The sequence below is a fragment of the Lissotriton vulgaris genome, chromosome 5, assembly GCF_964263255.1.
Source record: "Lissotriton vulgaris chromosome 5, aLisVul1.2, whole genome shotgun sequence".
In the NCBI taxonomy this organism is placed as follows: Eukaryota; Metazoa; Chordata; class Amphibia; order Caudata; family Salamandridae; genus Lissotriton; species Lissotriton vulgaris.
The window spans coordinates 1,529,386,029-1,529,404,673 of NC_141693.1; the positions used below are offsets into that span (position 1 = coordinate 1,529,386,029).

An 18,645-nucleotide genomic window follows, 5' to 3' on the forward strand; every position below is an offset into this window, starting at 1 on the left:
AAAAAAAGGTTATATTTCCCTTGGATCCTCTAAAGACAGAAACAAAACCAAAATACCACATTTGCAACACCTTTGCACAGTTTTTTTAGATAAAAAGAGGCCCCGGAGGTGGGGGAGGGGGGAGAGTTTTGAGTGCAGGAGAAAGCGGCCCCGGAACTCCGGGGGGCCAATAGTCCCCGCGCATACATATAGTTAAACATCCGGGGGGTAGCGATCCCCGAGCAGGGGAGACCCTCTAGGCCCCCCATTATGAAAAACAAATAGCTCCAGAGATTTGACCCCCCCCGAGGCTAATTAACAATAAAGTGGCTTCACCATTTTATTTTATTTTTTTTAACTCAAAACGGGTACCTTGCGTTTTTTTAATAAAAAGAAAATACCCAGCGTCATATACGGCGCCCCGTACACACACTCCATGTAAGATTCTAATTATTCAAAAAGATATATTTATGTATTTAATGTACATATTAAGAGAAGACATTATCTGGGATAATCATAAAAATAGTTTTTTTAAACTGTAAAAAAGCGTATATTACTTTTAAAATCAATTACGGAAATATCGCACGTATATCGTAAGAGTAAAGATAGTTTGAAGACTTATACATTTTATAAAACAATATAGCACTGCACACTAAAGAAGAAAAGTCAACACAATTATTGACCCCTCTCCCAACATTTAAAAGCCCACTTCTCTAACTGTATACATGCATGTTGGTTTAATCTTGATTTTGTTTTTTAATTCTTTTTATTAAACAGTTGCTTAGTAGAGCATTACAATTAATACAGAAACAGAGGTACAATACAACGGCAGTAGTCGGTAGAATAAAATACACTAAAGGACCACTAGTCTTTGATAATAATATCCCCTGCGCCTTGAGGTCCCAGTCTCCAGTTTCTCCAATACATTTCCCCAAACTTCACAATTAGGTTCTGTATTCCACCCACAGGATCCAAATCTTTTCCCATTTTTTGGTGCATCCCCTACTCTGATAAACTACTTTCTCCACCTGTTGCCACCAGTCGAGAACAAGCTCTCAGTTCCTTATACTAGGGCAATAAGCAGCCCCCATGCCCTCACAATGTTCCTCTTTGCCACTCCAGAGGCCATAATGGCCCACATTATTGTGTGCCTGGGCCACATCTCCCCCCCCCCGTCACTCCCGTAGGTGCCATCTTGCCTTGACTGGGACCTGGAGACCTGTGGCATTCATCATAGACCGATTCACCCCCTCCCAGTAGCGCTGAATTTTGGGACAAACATAGGATAATATGAAAAAAAACGTGCCCACCTCCACGCAGCCCCTGACTCACTGATCCGAGTTACAGAGCTCCAGCCCATGTTGGAGTGTTCTAGGGACATATGACCTGTGTAGGATCCAAAGTTGGATCGATTTAAAGCGTGCCTACATGGTAATCTAGCTGGCGCTCTGCAATGCCTCCGTCCAATCCTCATTCTCCAGTAGCCCCAAGTCTGCTTTTAATGCCTCCCTCAGAAGGCCTAAGGGGTCAGGAGAATTATTCATGAGCTTCTGATAGGTGAAAGAGATGGCCTTATCCACCATTGGGTCGAGGAGTAGTCAGTCTTCAAGTTGGGAGTACTCGGGTAACTGTCCTTCCTCTGGTAAATGGAACTGCAGGGCATGTCTCAACTGCAGATAACAAAATCGCTCACAATCAGCCATTTCATATTCTGTCTGTAGGTCATCAAATTTAATCATGGTCCCATTTTGCCAGGCGTCTCCAAGGCAGTCTAGCCTGATAAGGCTCCACCTGCGAAAACCCTGCAGGCACCCCACCTCACTCAGCAAGTAGCATTCTCAGAGCGGGGTTCGCTCCGTCAGTTTGGTCTACCACCCCACTAGTCTTGTGGCATCTTGCCATGCTCGCACCACTGCCCGCATGTGTACAGGGTGATGCTTCTCATGGCCCCTTCAATATAATGCTGCTGGATAGCTCCCAACTGCCATGGCATGCTAATCCACCTGATATGCTGGTTCAGTATGGGGTGCAAAAAGCCAGTTTGATGTTGATGTTTGATGTTTGATGTTTTGGGGGTTTTGTATAGCGCACGTACACTCCAAAGAGCATCTTGGCGCTGTTGACTTCACTGCAAAGTAGAATGTTAGAAGGTTGTAGTTGAGCTTTAAGTATCCTTAAACTAGAGTTTTGCATTTTGATTCTGATAGACCATAAATCCAGGTTTTAGTAATTTTTTATAGGCTTTTTCTGATGGAGATGCTCTAAGTTGAGCTGGAAGGGTGTTCCAGGCTTTGGCGCCTAGGACTGCCAAAGATTTGCCGCCCTTGGTGGTCAGTTGAAACTTAGGTATGGTCATTAGATTGGTCGTGGCTGACCTGAGTTCTCTGTTTGGGAGGTATCTGTGAAATTTGTTGGACAGATATTTGGGTCGGTACTTATGAAAACCTCTGTATGTAATCAGAAGGAATTTGAAAAGTACCCGTTTCTGGAAATGGAGCCAGTGCAACGTATTCAAGGCCGCTGATGCAGATGATTTTCTAGGCAATCTCAAGACAAGCCGGGCCGCTGCATTCTGGATCATCTGCAGTTTATGTAGGGTAAATTTTGCTACTCCTGCATACAAACTGTTGCAATAATCAATTCTCGATGTTATGAGAGCGATTGCAACTGTGCGGCCAGTGGCAGGTAATCAAAAAACTTGCGCAGGCCCTTGAATATGTTGAAACAGACACCGGCCACTTCTTTGGATTGCTGTTTGAAAGATAGCATATCATCAAATTTTATTCCTAAATTGCGTGTTGCACTAATGGTATTGGGGGGGGCTTCCGCATCTGAAGGCCAGCAGGTACGTGGGGAAAAGATGTTATTTTTTCCGAAGGGCAGGATCTCTGTTTTAGCAGAGTTGCACTTAAGATGGTTATTGTGCATCCATCCAAAAGTCGCGGTTAGGCAGTCTTTCAGTATCTGTTCGGCCTTCTCTGTGTCCTCATCTAAAACCAGGACCAGTTGGGTGTCGTCTGCATATGCAACCGTGGTTACATTATGCAGAGCAATTAGATTGATCAGGGGTGCCATGTAAAGATTGAACAAGGTAGGGCTCAAACTGGAGCCCTGGGGCACCCCTGACCTAATCTCCTTCACCTCTGAGTAGAAGTGTCCCAATTTGGTTATCTGTTTTCTGTGAAGCAGAACATTTTTAAACCATTTCAACACGGTGCCCCCAATGCCTGCCTCGGCAAGGCGATGTAATAAGATGGTATGGGACACTGTGTCGAATGCTGCAGATAAATCAAGGAGAACTAGGACTGCCTTCTTCCCCTGATCGAGTGCCGCTCTTATAGTTTCTGTTGTAGACAAGAGTGCTGTTTCTGTCGAGTGGTTAGCTCTAAAACCTGCCTGGTTTGGATGTAGTATGTTGTTTGTTTCTAAAAATGTTGAAAGTTGTTTATTGACCAGGGTTTCAGCACATTTACACAAGGCGGGGAGTTGTGAGATGGGTCTCAGGTTGGTTAGAACGGATGGATCATGTAGCGTTTTTTTTTTGTAGAGGTTTTACTATCGCTGTCTTCCATGTATTGGGAAATTCCCCTGACTGGAGTGAGGCATTTACAATGGTATTAATTATGGGGTTGACCTCGTCCTTAATTGCGTGGATCAGTGCAGGGGGGCAGGGATCAAGTGGTGATCCTGATTTAATTTTTAACATTGTATGTGATGTCTCAGACACATCAATTGTAGTGAAGGTATTCCATCTGATTTTATCTGGGTTGGTTTCTGAGGCTAGATTATCAATATTTGTGATAATTTCAGGAAAGTGTTTTGTGATGTTGACTATTTTTTGTTCAAAGTAGTCTGCGATTTCATTGCAGAAGCTCTGTGATGGAGGTATTTCCTGGGACAAAAACCTTGGATCTCGAAAGCTTTTCACTACACGAAATATCTCTTTTTGATTGTTCTGAGATGTTTCTATCTTGTTTGTGAAGTAGTTTATTTTGGTCTGTTTAATTTGTGCATGATAGTTTCGTCTAGCTGTTTTATAATTATCCTGGTCATCTTTATTATAGTGTTTACGCCATGTACGTTCAAATTTACGTACTGTGCGTAATTTGTCTTTTAGATCATTCGTATACCAGGGGGCTGATATTTTCCCTTGTTTGGATTTGGGTTTATTTGCTCCTCCCAAGATTATTTCCCCCCCTATGGTTCTCATCCATTTTTCATAGCTAAGATTATCAGAAGTCACATTCTCAGTTGTCAGAGGTTTGTTTTCTTTGACCCATATGGGTAAGTCCGGATGTTCAATTATTTTTGTCCAGCAGGGAGGGGATTTCTGATGTCTGGGTCCATTTGGTTGTGTTTTAATAGTTCCACTAGTGACGAGATGAAATGGTATGAAACTATGGTCAGTCCACGTCTGGGGCAGAGGGGTGGATACTTCAATAATATCGAGGTTAGAACAGACACAGTCTAGAATATGGCCCGCTGTGTGTGTGGGGTCTTTAGTAAGAATTTTTAGTCCAAGCACCTGCATGATATCTTTAAAACATTGTACGTTAGAGTCTGACATATTATCAAGGTGAAGATTTAGATCTCCCAGTAATGTAAAATTAGCTGCTTTGAGCGTCAAAGTGGTAATTACTTCCCCCATGCTGTCCAGGAAATGATTCATTTGTCCTGGGGGGCGATAGATTAATGCTCCAGAGAACATGAAGGAGTCATGGGCCTGAATAATAAAGGCTAAACTTTCAGCTCCCTTAATATCTTGTAATTCCGAAATGCTACATGTGAGTGTCTCACGGTGTATGATAGCAATTCCCCCTCCTCTTTGTATAGGTCTGTTGAGTCTATGTATCTTATAACCCGGTGGTAATGCGCAGATAATATCTGGGTTTGACCATTCTCTTAGCCATGTCTCCGTGATCATAAGACAGTCCAGATTGTTCTCTGCAAGTAGGTCATATATGTGCAGATAATTTTTGCACGTAGACCGTGCATTTATTAGTCCACCTGTAATAGTTCTGTATGTGCTTTTGGGGAGGTTCTTAACATAGGGTTGTATAGAGTGTTTACACATCCTACATGTGATAGGTCCTAGCCATTTATCAACCTCTATGAAATGATTACAGTTTATAGTGGTGGTATTTAGTGACAACAGTTTATCTCTAGTTACCTGTGCAGAAGGCATTCTGAGCAGGAACCACAGCCCCCAGCCCGTCCTTAGCGTGGACGGGCGCAGACGGGCTGGACTTTGGCTCGACTTCGGCGCGCCTGCTGATCACGTCCGCTGCGCGGAGGGATTACCGTATGCTTTTATACACGAGCCTTGGAGTCTAGAGCGCTGGGGCAGTGACTACGCCCAATATGTCTGCCAAAATGCTGCCTCTCACTCAGCACCTTAGTCGGCTGGGTGTGGGGCGATTCTACAGTGTTAGGCTGTGTTTTTTACAGCGGTTTTGTAAGGGCAGTGCTCCTTGTTAAAATACTAACAGTTTGCGGCGCAAATTAAAATTTAAACTTAAAACAAACAATTGTAGGCTAAACGCTATGCAGCTCAATACTAACCCCCGGCTTCCGCCTCAGGGGAGTGACATGCAATGGGTCTCGTGAGCAGAATTAGATCACTGCTTTTATACACGAGCCTTGGAGTCTAGAGCGCTGGGGCAGTGACTACGTGCAATATGTCTGCCAAAATGCTGCCTCTCACTCAGCACCTTAGTCGGCTAGGTGTGGGGCGATTTATGTTATTGAGCTGGAACGTCCGGTTTTAACATCTGAGGTCTGGAACTGCCTATCCACCCTCATAGATGCCTCACTGCAGTTTGTGCAGTGCCATGCATGGGCTACCCACTTCCCAGAGCAGAGTGTGCAGTTCACCTTCAATCTACTGAAAAAACGTACTCAGAATGGTGTATGGGGTATTCTGTAACACATATAGCAGACAAGGGAGGGGCTGTCATCATAAATAGTACTACCCGACCCAAAAGGGAACTTGGGTGCCACTGCCAGTAAGCCGCATCACCCCAATTTATCTGAAAGCCTGAATAGCTACTGAATAGCTGGAATATGTGGATGAGTCTATGAATCGCCTGACAGTGCTTATGAGCATATAACAGAATATCGTCGGCATATAGGGAAATATCCTGTTCCCAGCAACCCCCACCATCGTGACATTAACAAGAGGGTCCTGACTTACCCATGGCATGAGAAGTTTGAGCTCCAGCCCAAACACCATGTGGGAGAGAGCACCCTTAGCGTGTACCCCTATGCAGTGTGACCTGTCTAGATACCATCCCATTCACTCAGACTCTCGCCGTTGAGTCATCATAAATGAGTCTGACACAGTAGCAGAATTTTGGTCTGAAACACAGGCTAGACGGGACAGCTAACAGTTACCACCATTCAATGATATTGAATGCCATACAGGCATTCAGCGATAGCAAAGGTGGGGCTTCAGCTGGTTGAGTCTCTGTCATGTGCATGACTCTGTATAAACATCAGAGATTCAACCAGGTACTCCTGTTTAGCATAAATCCGGACTGGTCAGGGTGTATTACTGTGGAGACAATCAGATGCAGCCTATTAGCCACCGCCTTATCCAGGACCTTGACCTCAAACTTGAGTAAGAATATGGGCCTATAGGATCTGCACAGCTCTAGAGGTCTACCCTTCTTTGGGATGAAAATTATGGTGGACAGTCTTAAGTCCTCTGGCAGTCACCTCTCTTTCTGTGCTGTCGGAAACATATTTAACATCAGCTGAGCCACTTTGTCTGCTGCACACTTATATAGTTTAACAGTCAGTCCATTCGGGCCTGCCGCCTTTCCAGACCGTATGTTACGAATAGCAGCCACGATCGCCTCCACTGTCAGGTCTCGGTCAGGTTCCTCCCTGTCTTCCACTGATAGTTCTAACATGGATATATGCCTAAGCCCTTCAGCACATTTATCTCCCTTTCTGCTAGAGACTGACTTGTATAATGCTGCATAATAGGCTTCAAAGGCCTCAGCTGTGTCTGACCCTGAGATGCACGGAAGACTGTTGGGTACCAGCAAATCCATCGTGACAACTTGGAATAGTGTAGTCGTATCCTTCTTTAAAAGTTGTGCTTTGTATTTTTTGGCCTCAGAAAGAATATTTGTTTCTCTTGGAAGAAATGGACTTAGGAGAGCAAATCTGGCAAGAGGTTCCTCTGTTGCTGGCATTAATAATACACACTGTGTGTTTGATCCAGCTGGAATGTTTTGCCTTCAGATATTATTAGAAGTTAGGCAAACAAGGCCTGTACACAGCACCACTGGAAAGGAGACGAATGCCCTTTGAGATACCCCGATTGAGTGTACAGAGATTTTCAGCATTGGCAAACTTTTTTCTAAAATGTAATAATGCTGGTTGAGGTCATCTGAATTTTGTTAGAGAGTTTTCAACTTGGGCCAGCCGCAGCTCAGTTCTTTGCAGAGAATTGTCAAGATCCTATAATGCCTTATTTAAATATTGGGGAAGGAGTTAATCTTCTTTATACATTTGGAGAGAAGAGTTTGCAGGTCTCTTTTTATGAGTTAGGCAGCTGGGGGAGTTGGCCCGGTTCTCTGTCATAATCAGAAATTGTGCCACTGGCCTGGTGGCAATGGTTAGCAGCTCTTCAGATGTAGCCTCTTTCCTTGCGTTTATGGCTCAGCATTGACCTCAGTGATTCATTCATACATCAACAGTGCCACATAAGCGATTCACCGCCCTTTGGGTTACAAAGTGTTTAAAATCTTTATCCTAGATCCCAAAGGATGGATCTGTGCTAGGCCTCAGGCCTGGCATGAGCCCTGGGCTTAATCAGCCCTCATAATGCTGCATATTAAGTGTTTTAGTATGGGGAGAATCTACACACCTAGATCAGCATTGGATGTAGGGTTGCAAGATTCACCCGCCTCACTTCTCCTCTGTTGCTTCATTAACCCCTGCAGGCTCCTCATATGGAGCGTGACTCATCATCAAGGCACCTGCCATACTCAGGGTAGCTCCAATCATGTTGCTGCCCTGGAGGAAAGGGAAGCAATGGTGCAGTACCTCCTCCAGACTCATCTTTGGATCTGCTGAAATGTCCGATAGTCACAGAAGTGGCTGTTGCCCTCTTAAATTCCACTGTGCTCCCCATTCGGTTAAGCTATCAGTGAGCTTCAAATTGCTCACCTGCCTTGTCCTTAGAAGCTTTGTGAGTGATTGCCTGCTCCTTGAATCAGTGGGTCTTCCTTTAGGGCAGAGATCTCCACATGAAGCCATATTTGTTGGCTTTGACAGGGGCCCAATCTGCTGAGCTTAGAGAAGATAGATATACATTGATCCCCACTGGCCATGCCCTCAAGCCAACCAGGGCCAGATGTCCAACATATTTTTGCATGTGCAAACAGATTTGCGACCAGTTTGCTCATTCAAAAATACCTAAGGGCCATGTACAAACCCTAATTAGCGAGTCACAATTTATTTGCGATTTGCCAATTAGGATTTGCGACACAATATTAGGAGGGGGCCTTCCGAATAGCGAGTCTGAGTCCTATGTATGACTGTTTTGCTACCACAATTGAGGTCTCAAAACAGTTGCAATTTACCATCTATTTCAAGTAGGTAGTAAAGCATTTGAAAACAAGAAGGGGTCCCCAAGGGACCCCTTCCCCTTTGGGAATGCATGGGAAAATATTTTTAAGAGCAGGCAGTGGTCCCAGGGACCATTTAACAAAAAACATCTTTATTTAAAAGCAGTCCAAGACATTGAGGTCTGCTGAGCCCCGCAGGCCACCATCCCTGGGAGGGCTAGCCATTCCAAATGGATTCACAAATTGAGAGTGGCTCATTAATATTCATGAGCCTCACAATTTGCGGCCCCATTGGGAATCGCTAAAAGTGTCTCTGACACTGTTGTACATTTGCTTTAGTGGCTCTCAAATTGCGACTCGCAATGTTTCACAACTTGTGAGTCACGAAAGCAAATGGTCGTATATCTCGCCCCATCTTGCTACGGTAAACATAGTTTCAATAATTTGAGTCTAGGCGCAACCCCTTGATATCATTGACACCGAAAAATATGTAAAGTATTTAACACTAACAAAAAAGTTAAAAAGTAAAAAATCAGCACAATAATCATCACACAACAAGTAAGAAAAACAGATTAAAAAAATCATTTAAATGAATGATGTTCCTATACCTTCACACGTTGTCCTTCGTGCCCTGATAGGACTCATATTTCTCACCTCACACCTTCCTCTCAAAAAGCTTAAGCCTTTGTTCCTGCTGTTGGTGCACTTTTCATGCCTCATTAAGGGAAGCACTAAATGGGTCCGCTTCTGGTTAATGCTAATTAGCCTACTACAGGTACAGGTACGTAAAGTAAATTTTTTTTAACCATTTTCCTGGCTATTTACTAAAGCTCTGACATCATCAATTATATATATTTTTTTAATATAAAAATAGTGGTTTTGATCGGTGTAGCCTATCCCAATACAAAGTTAGCAGACTTTGGCCTGTCAAAAGATGATTATTTTGACAGGTTTGTCTGCAGACTTTAAATCCATAGGAGTCATGGCACACAGGTATGCCTGAATTCATTTTCCTTGGACAGCCTAGTGAATAGCACAACATGTACTGCAGTCAACATGTGACATTTAAGTTTTCAATGCTGTTGGTGTATTGGTGTTTGGTGAAGTTCAATTCGCCATTTAGGAATTAGCCAATTTTACTAATTGTAGGGGTCGGATCACATACTCTAGGGACTGCAATGCCCCTGTAGTGTTAAAACAACAGCATCATCAGTCCTAACAAATGGGAATGACATTGCAAAAATATGCTCTTTCTTAGATTATACCTGTTAAAATGCACATACTTTTGGAAATGGCACTTTCTGCAGGGTCACCTTCAACCCCGTTGCCTTCCTCCTCCCCTTTTTCTGACCTTGTTTTTGTTGGCCTTAGGACTCTGGGCACTTTACCACTGCTAACCAGTGCTAAAGGACATGTGCACACTCCCTTAAAACATGTTAAAATTGGTGTATCGACAATTGGCATATTTAATTTACGTATAGGTCCCTTGTAAAGTGTACTATAAGTGCCCAGGGCCTGTAAATTACATGCCACTGGTGGGCCCGCAACCCTGATTATGCCACCCATTTAAGCAGCTGTTCAAACATGTGTCAGCCTGCCACTGCAGAGCCTGTATGTACAGTTTCACTGCCATGTTGAGTTGTCATTGAAAACCCCTTGCCAAGTCTTAAAATCTTCTTTTATTATATATAAGTCACCCCTAAGGTAGTCGCTAGGTAGCCCATAGGGCAGAGTGCTGTATAAGTAAAAGGGAGGACATCTACGTTTCAGTTTTACATGCCCTGGTAGTGAAACACTTACAAAAAAGTTTTTCTCTATTGTGAGGCCCACCCCTCTCATAGGTTAATATTCTCCTCACAGTAGCTCTTCGACGTTGATGCTTGTTATATGTGAGGGTACTGTTTCAGCTGGGCCTCCAGGGCTTCTGTATCTGGCTTATGCTCCATCGCGGTCGGCTTGACTTTACATATTTGACCTGGTCCACCGCCACCTCAAGTAACCCCTAAGCGCTATTGATGTTTAAGAACTAGATTCAATGTCATCTTTAAAAATTCATAACTCTGGTGCAATTTATTGTATTTTGGTTGTTTTGTCATGTTTTGTTCAATAAATTAATTTCTGTTTTTCTAGCTAGGTGTAGAATATTTTTGTGTGGTGTTTTTTACTGTTTAATTTTTATTAAGTGGTTCACACATTCTTTACACTTACGTTAAGCCTGCCTTCTCTGTGCCAAGTTCCAAGAGAATGAGCACAGGTTAATTTAGGGATTATAATTGCCTAGACCAGAGTGAGGCTCTCTACTTCGACAGGGTGAATACTTCTGCCAACTAGAGACCCCACTTCTAACACATACTAAGACACACAAGCATTCACAACTGCCCTATGTAGATGGCCCTATCAGTTTTATGTGTTGTCTAGTGGATACCTCACTTGAAATCCTTTCTAGAGGTGCCACTGGAACCATAGCTCAGCTACCAATTGCCAAATATCTGCATGACATGCACAGTCAACATTGGACTGCAAGATGCTCCAGCGTCCCAAGAATGTAAAAAATGCCAAAAAAGAATTACAACTAAGCGCTACATGGTATTTTCACAGCAGTATTCATGTGCTTCAGGTCGATGTAGAGTTTACACAGATGTCTTGGCAGAAAATGAAAGTAGTTTTTGTAAGTATGCATTATTACCTTTGATGTACGCTTTAATTTCATATTCGTCTGCCAGTGCACTGCCCCATAAACCTAAAGTCAACAAGAAAAGCAGTGTTATTTACATTATTAGATGTTGTAGTCTCAGAATTAAACTAAGAAGATGACCTAAGGTTCAGCCCAGCACAGTATATTTAGCCAGATCAGCAGAACAAATAAAAACATAGTTAAGGTATGGGTGAAAACAAAAAATATGCCCAGTTGAGGGTTCCACAATAAAAACAGTGGGAGCTAAGCATGGACACTTAAAATGAATACATGTATTCTTCTTAGGGTGACCAGCCCTCCACAGCATTACAGGCACTGTTTTCAGACTTTAATATGTTACCATTAACCCTGGATGGAGTTCATGGAGTTGGACAGCGCGGAACTACGCAAAGTGCAAAAAAAACTCTGCCGCACTACACGGAGCTCCACAAGAGACGGAGTGTGATAAAAAAAATGCAGTTCACGGTGATTGCACAGTGCCGGATTCTTGTCCATACTGTGCAATCATTGTAAATGGCACCATGCACTGCGCAGAGGTTGATTTTCCTCACTCATGGTCGCCAACTTGACATTGATGAATGCGAGCGAGGAAAAAAACTCCGCTCTGCGGAGCGAAGCAGAGTTTTTCGGAACACCGCGTCACACTGAGTGCGGAAAACTACGCAAACTCTGCGACTGGAGCGGAGTTCACCACCCAGGGTTAGTTACCATATGCTCAGGACTGATCTGACCCAATTCTACGAGCTTATGAAATAGGAACTGACAAAGCCAATGCATTTGACTTTTGTAGAATACATATGTGTATTTGGTCCCAGACAACCAACGACACAAACATGTAAATAGGTATAAAGACAACATACATAAAAGCATCAATACATATACAGTTTAGGATAAATGCAAGAACCCACGCACATTGACCCTACAGATACTCACACCCAAGTCAACCTTCATGCAGTCGCCAATACACATGTATAAGAAATGTGTTATGTTGTGAATTTCTTCTATACTATACAATTCTGTTGCAAGTCTATTCTAAAACACTATTAGTGAAAGAACATGAGAATAGAAAAGAAAGAACAAGAGTGCATAATTGAAGGATCATTGTGAATCGAATGTGAGAGGGCAAAAGCAGCAGTTGTAGCCAACACCGACCTTTTATTGCTAAGCAATAAGTATTGAAAGAAATTAAGCTCGGGAAAGGAGATAAGGAAGCAGTAAATGATGGAAGGGTAAAATCAATCGACTGGTACAGAGATGCTGGTGCAAGACAGGGGTATCAGGGATTATGTCCACAAATCAATTCTCAGAAGGTCAAAGACAAACCATAAATATATAGATATACAGTCCCATGATACTCTGACACAATCAGAAAGTGCAGAAGCAGGGACACTATATGAACAGGGGGCTGTACAGACAAATAATTGTGGACAGATATATAATTACAGGAGTCATATAATTTCAATTTCGGACTCATTTGCTTATGAAATATGAGGTAAATGAAACACCACTATCAATACCTAGTAATTTCTCGGCTACTCCGTGCATAAACCACTTATACTTGGTCCTTTAAGTCTCCACGCACGTCCTGCCACTGACCTCTTTGGAAAGATATTCTGCCACTAACAATGCAGCTTATCACATGCTCATTTATTTTTTGCATCTCTGGACAAGAAGATGAAAAAGACAACAACATCTAGCCAGGACAAAAAAATATGGAGCCTAAGAGGGGAAATGAGTCAGAAAGAAGTTAAATATCTAAGAAACAAGTGACTCATACAGATGGACTCACTAAATACCAACAAACTATTTCCCCTACAAGGTTTTGACTTTTTCATGTAGTGCACAATTAGTTTCTCAGTGACTGCTCAGTTAATATTGCTGGATTTTCAGAAAGAAATAAACGTAAAGATTCCAGTTCGAATTTTGAATTAATGCAGGCCTCAGATCTCCTGAGAAACATAGTTATGAAGAAATATTGTCAGTGATGTTCAGTCAATAAGGATTTAAATCATTTTAAACTGTACATTCAGGTATTTTCTCTGGAGTCCTTCAGTTCTGTCTTTCTGTTTCATAGATAAAATATTCAAATCTGATAACAAATGGTCAGAAAGGTTGAAATGATTGACAAGGGGCTGGTAAGGTTTGTTTATTTATGTTGGCTGATTCGAGATTTCTGAAGCATGTAGGAAGGTAATTTATGGTTTGGCCTAATCAAATCAAATCAAATATAACTTTATTCGATTGATGAAAAGCAATCATAAAAGTATACATAGAAAACAATTCATTAAAATCTTTAAAAATAATAAATTTTCAATTTCTCCATGGCGTACAAAAAAATTCATCAATTGCAGGGGATTCAAAGTCCATAATATCATACATTTTAAATGACATTTATGCGATCATACTTTTCCTACTACGCATCACATTTTTCAAATATAGTGTAGTTGTTGCAACACACAGATGATTATCAAGACATTGAATACTAAGCATGGCCACGCGGCATTGACGGTGGCCCATCTCTCTCAAGAATTGGTAGTAAAACATTGTGTCTAATCGCATCATAAAATTTACAAAAGAGAAAAACATGTATAGTACTCTGAGGTGAAATGTCATCACAGGGACAGGGAGATAAATCATGCGTTCAATTATTTGGGGAAACTAACCAATCTATGGAAAGTTCCAAATCTAAAGCAAGACAATAAGAAACTTTCATAATTATCTAGCACATGGATTAATTAGGGCTGAATATTAAAAGTCGTTAATATCATTTGATGTTGCAGAACAGAGGGTTTTAAGACCTCAGTTGTGACTCTTAAAGAATCCAAGAAAGCTAAAGCCTCCCTCTTCAAGTCTGTACGCGAAATAGCTGAGATATTAGTAGGATTTAAAAAAATAATCCAATTTTCCAATATCCTTCAAAAAATTACAAACATAGCTCAGCCACGGTATCCTCATGGCTCCCTCTAATTTTAGAATATCAGTCTAAATATCTCTGTCAAGCTTTGTTGCTTCTTGTGTCCACAGCCTGTGCCATAATAGTACAGGTTCCAGCTTAATTAGATCAGATATAAAAGCAAGACCCAATTCTGCATGACAGTTATAGTTGGGGCTGCTCTTGGGAACTGCAAGGATAAACTTTAAGAAGGAGTTTTCCACCACTTGGATAGGCGTGGGGTCGACAAAACCCCAAACCCCACTACCATAGGTAGCACCAGACACACATTTGGCTTTAGAGATTTTAATTAGCTTCACAGGTGGTCTAGTGCCTAATTTCTTTGAGAAGGTCTTGAGAGCAGCCGTTGATTGTATCAAAGCAAGTTTTTTAGCAGACACAGCCTGTGACCAGGACGCACTCTGGGTAAAAAGTATCCCAAGATAGAAAAACTGCTTGGTAGAATCAAGCTTCTGTCCTGCTATAAATATGTCCCTCTAAGATTTACAATGCCTGCCACAGTGCATAGTAAAAGTTTTGGTGGTATTAACTTTTAAACCCAGCTCGTTCATGAAGTGGAAGAAGCTATCTACCACACGCTGTAATCCCACTTGAGTACGTGACATAAGAACAGCGTCGTCAGCGTACAAAAGCGCCGGGATTGGGCGGCAGGCTACGTATGGGGGATAAAAACTGTTGTTGCACAGATCTTTTTCCAATCTGTTTATATACAAGTTAAAAAGAAAGGGGGCCAGAACACAGCCCTGTCTGACCCCACTCCTAATTAGAATTATATCGGTGCGTTCCCCCTTTAGGCCAAAGCGAACGCGGCTGAAGCGTCGCTATAAAAACGTTTAAGATAATAAATATTATTTTCTTCAACCCCAAGTTGTCCCAGTAAGATCCATAGTTTGGAATGAATCACGCAGTCGAATGCGGCCGAGAGGTCAACGAAGGCCAAGAACAGGTTACCCTTCTTGGCCCTTGTGTACTTCCCGACCAGCATTAGTAAATTTAGACCTTGTTCCAAAGTCCCTAAACCAGAGCGGAAGCCATACTGGAGATAGGATAAAATAGAGTTTTCTTCTGCCCACACCAGAAGCCGGTCCAGGATTATTCGACCCGCTATTTTAGTAAAGGAATCTGAGAGGGAAATGTGCCTATAACAACCCGGATCTTGTCTATCCCCCTTTTTATAGATAGGGACTATTACAGATTCCACCCAGGTGGGCAGGAAGTCTGAGACACAGCTAGCATTAAGCACCTGGACCAGGAGAGGGCCCCACAAAGAAGGGGTAGTCTTAAAAATATCTATGGGGACAGCATCCGGGCCGGGGGCCTTACCACCCTGGCTTACGCATAGGGCTTTTTCAACTTCCTCCAAGGTAAAACACAAATGTCTTGAGGTGGGGTATTCAGAGGGTGATATCATAAAACCCACTTGTCCATCACCCTCATAGCCTCTAGAAAAGTGCCTAATCCAATCAGATTCAGGAATTGCTATTTCCAGCTTTGGGTCAACCTCTTCCCTAAGAAAGGGAGTTCTAATGAGTTTCCAGAAGCCCGCACTGTTATTCGTAGTAGAAGCAAGATGCAAAGCTTCCCAGGCTTCAGCTCTCAGCATATTCTTCCTATCTTTTATTGCTATTTTATATTCCTTCCTAAGTCTGCCAACCTCGTGACACACCTAGGTTTCTTATGCAGTTCCTTTTTTAGGAGAGCATAAGCCCTAGTACACTTGGAATCCAACCAGCCTCCCTCCCGCTTATGGTTTTTAAATTGTCTCACAAGGGAGGCCCTGATTTAATTTGTGATGGTCGAGAAGGAAGCACAGAGCATTTCGTGGGAGAATCTACCCTTAAACAAGTCATTATTTCTTGTAAGCATTTTCCAACCACTAATTTGATTATTTCTGCCTGATTCACCATGGCCCATTTTAACGTGTATCCATTTATGCTACCAATAGCTAGATTCCCGTCCACACTGTCCCTTTCTTTATGATTTATCAGAGTGGACGTTGTTAGCAGGAGGATGGCCACACAGAGCGGAATGTGGTCACTTAATGCAATAAACAGAGACGTTAAAGGAATAGATTCTACCACCGTATTTATTAGAGACAAGAGCATAATCGATAGTTGTAGCACAACCCCTTCCATTAAATGTTGAGGATAGGGAAGATGGTAAAGAACAAACTTCATTAGCAAATCCTAGATCAAATTAAGCTAACAAACTATTAAATCGTTCCCCTTGAATGGAGTGATTAAAATGTAAATGGCCCAAGCCATCTTCCTGTGTCATTCCACACCTATTATCCTTCATCATACTACACAGAGTACAATTAAAATCCCCAAACAAAAGTATCATCAATTTATGTCTGTAAATTGTTTCCTGTAAAAACAGTGCTTTGGTCAGTTTACTTAAAACAATAGGTACATCACCAGGAGGAATGTTGTTATATAGGTTAACAAGAGCAATTGGAATATCAAAAGCCAAGAGAAGTATTAGAAGTTGAAAATAAGTGTCTGTAATAGGCTAAATTACTTTTACAAGGTCCAATTTATTAGACAAATAAATACTCAGACCACCCTTTGCTCTTCCATGTAAGACGACAACAGCCGGAGTGTGAAAGGTTCTAAAACCATTTAAGTGGACCGGGTCAAGTCTCCAGGTTTCTTGAAAACAGAGCACATCTGGTGTCTGAATGAAATCCCACCAAATTGGATTAGCAATTTTAGATCTAATACCGGCCATATTCCACGAGGAAATTTTACATACCGGTGGGACTAGTAAGGGGATGGCTGACGGAACAGAGGTGGAACCACTGGGTAAAGAGGAGATCCTATGGTCACCTCCCACCTCTGGTCCCCCATCTGTAGTCCCAGAGCCCCCTATATATATCTCGGAATCCCTGAAATAGTCGGGGCTATATTAAAAACTTTCCCCCCATCTGCCACTATAGTTTCCCCATTGCCAGGATAGGGGATAGGGTCAACTTCTATGTCTAGAAGATTAAGTGTAGTAATATCTACCTGTAGTCAGTCATTGTTTTCTAAGCCACTAAGAGTGTCAAATGGATTAAATGTTGGGACACCGTATCTTCTACCCAAAGGTCCACCAAAGTTTAAAGGTGGACAAGGGGGAACTAAACACCTAATTGATCGAGATGGACAATAAAAGAAACCGAGGGGAAGAATGTTGACAAAGTCTGGGTCAAGTGCCCCAGTACAACCTCTCTCGATTAAAGTACGTACCAATTATGGTGACCGGAATGATAGAATTACACAGTCACCCCTCAGTGTTTGATCTAAAGTGCCCAAAAAACTCACTCTTCTGTCCATCTTAAATTCCGAAAACAAATAGTTTTTAAACCCAAACTTGGTAGATAAAAAATGAAGAGATTTATTCCTTAAAGTTGACCAATGTTCAAAGGTATTAGGGGGTAATGGAGGAACATTGGCTAACACCACAGTACATGGTGTCGCTTCTGGGGACAAGTTTAAAATAGGTAAACTCGAAATTACGTTTGACTCAGATGTATGCTCAGCTCTTCGAGTTTGATTAGATGGTACATTGGAAACTGCTGGGGTTGAGACAAGCAACCCAGGAGTATTAGTTCCAATATCCCCCCTTAATTTTTTTAACTCCTTTCGACAATTGACCTTGGAATTTTTAGTTTGATTTTGTGTTTGGTTTACAGAGACCAGTAAAATATTATTGGGATTTCCACTCGAACAGATAGAGGTAGGTTGGGGTAGTATGGAAATTGTTTTATCCTGGGATGACTGCTGAAACACATCAAGCTTTCCCTTAATGTTAGTCAGCCTTGTTTCAATATTCCTGACCTTTAAGCAAATGGGTTCTAAAAGCGTTGTGAAAAGGGTCTCCATTCTTTCCCAGAAAGATTCCTCTACTATTGGGGTCCTTGAACTAGTTGATGGAATTACAATTTCTGGCTGGTTATTCGCCTTATATCCTCTTTTCCCAGTAGGCTTTTCAACACCCTTTCTTTGTTTGTTGCTAATGTTCCCTTTACCATTTTTTACGGCTTGACCTTCCTTAGTCATGTGTTTAAATTTAGATCTTGCCTTCTGCCCTCTGGTCCTGACACGCGGGCTGTCACTATTATCAGTTAAAATAGAGACAGAAAATGAGCCCACCTTTTCTAAAGAATCCTCATTCAGAGGAAGAGGATCAAGAATTACATCACTTGTAAATATTGTGGGGGTCACAGATAGCCTTGTTAAAGAGGGCATGGGTTCGGGAGATACAGGGGCATCCCAAGAGCTATCTCATTAGTTGGTAAAATGGGATGTACCCCGGGTAAAGCAACAGAAGATGGAGCTAACATCGAGTCCTGGGAGTTAGTTGTAAACATAGAAATGTTTGTAACAGGTAGGGGAAGAAGGGTACCAGCTGGAAGTGAAAGGCGCCTTTCTGTGCTTTCAATAGCAGAGGCG

General features: G+C 42.2%; 1 protein-coding gene across 1 annotated transcript in view; it reads right to left on the bottom strand.

The window, feature by feature from the left end:
* Positions 1 to 18,645, bottom strand: part of LOC147712936 (cytosolic phospholipase A2 gamma-like) — a 405,968-nt gene that overhangs the window by 196,071 nt on the left and 191,252 nt on the right. Inside the window, exon 9 of the mRNA XM_086923599.1 lies at positions 11,248 to 11,301. Within this exon, the coding sequence (XP_086779725.1) occupies positions 11,248 to 11,301 (54 nt within the window). The remainder of the gene's footprint in view (positions 1 to 11,247; positions 11,302 to 18,645) is intronic.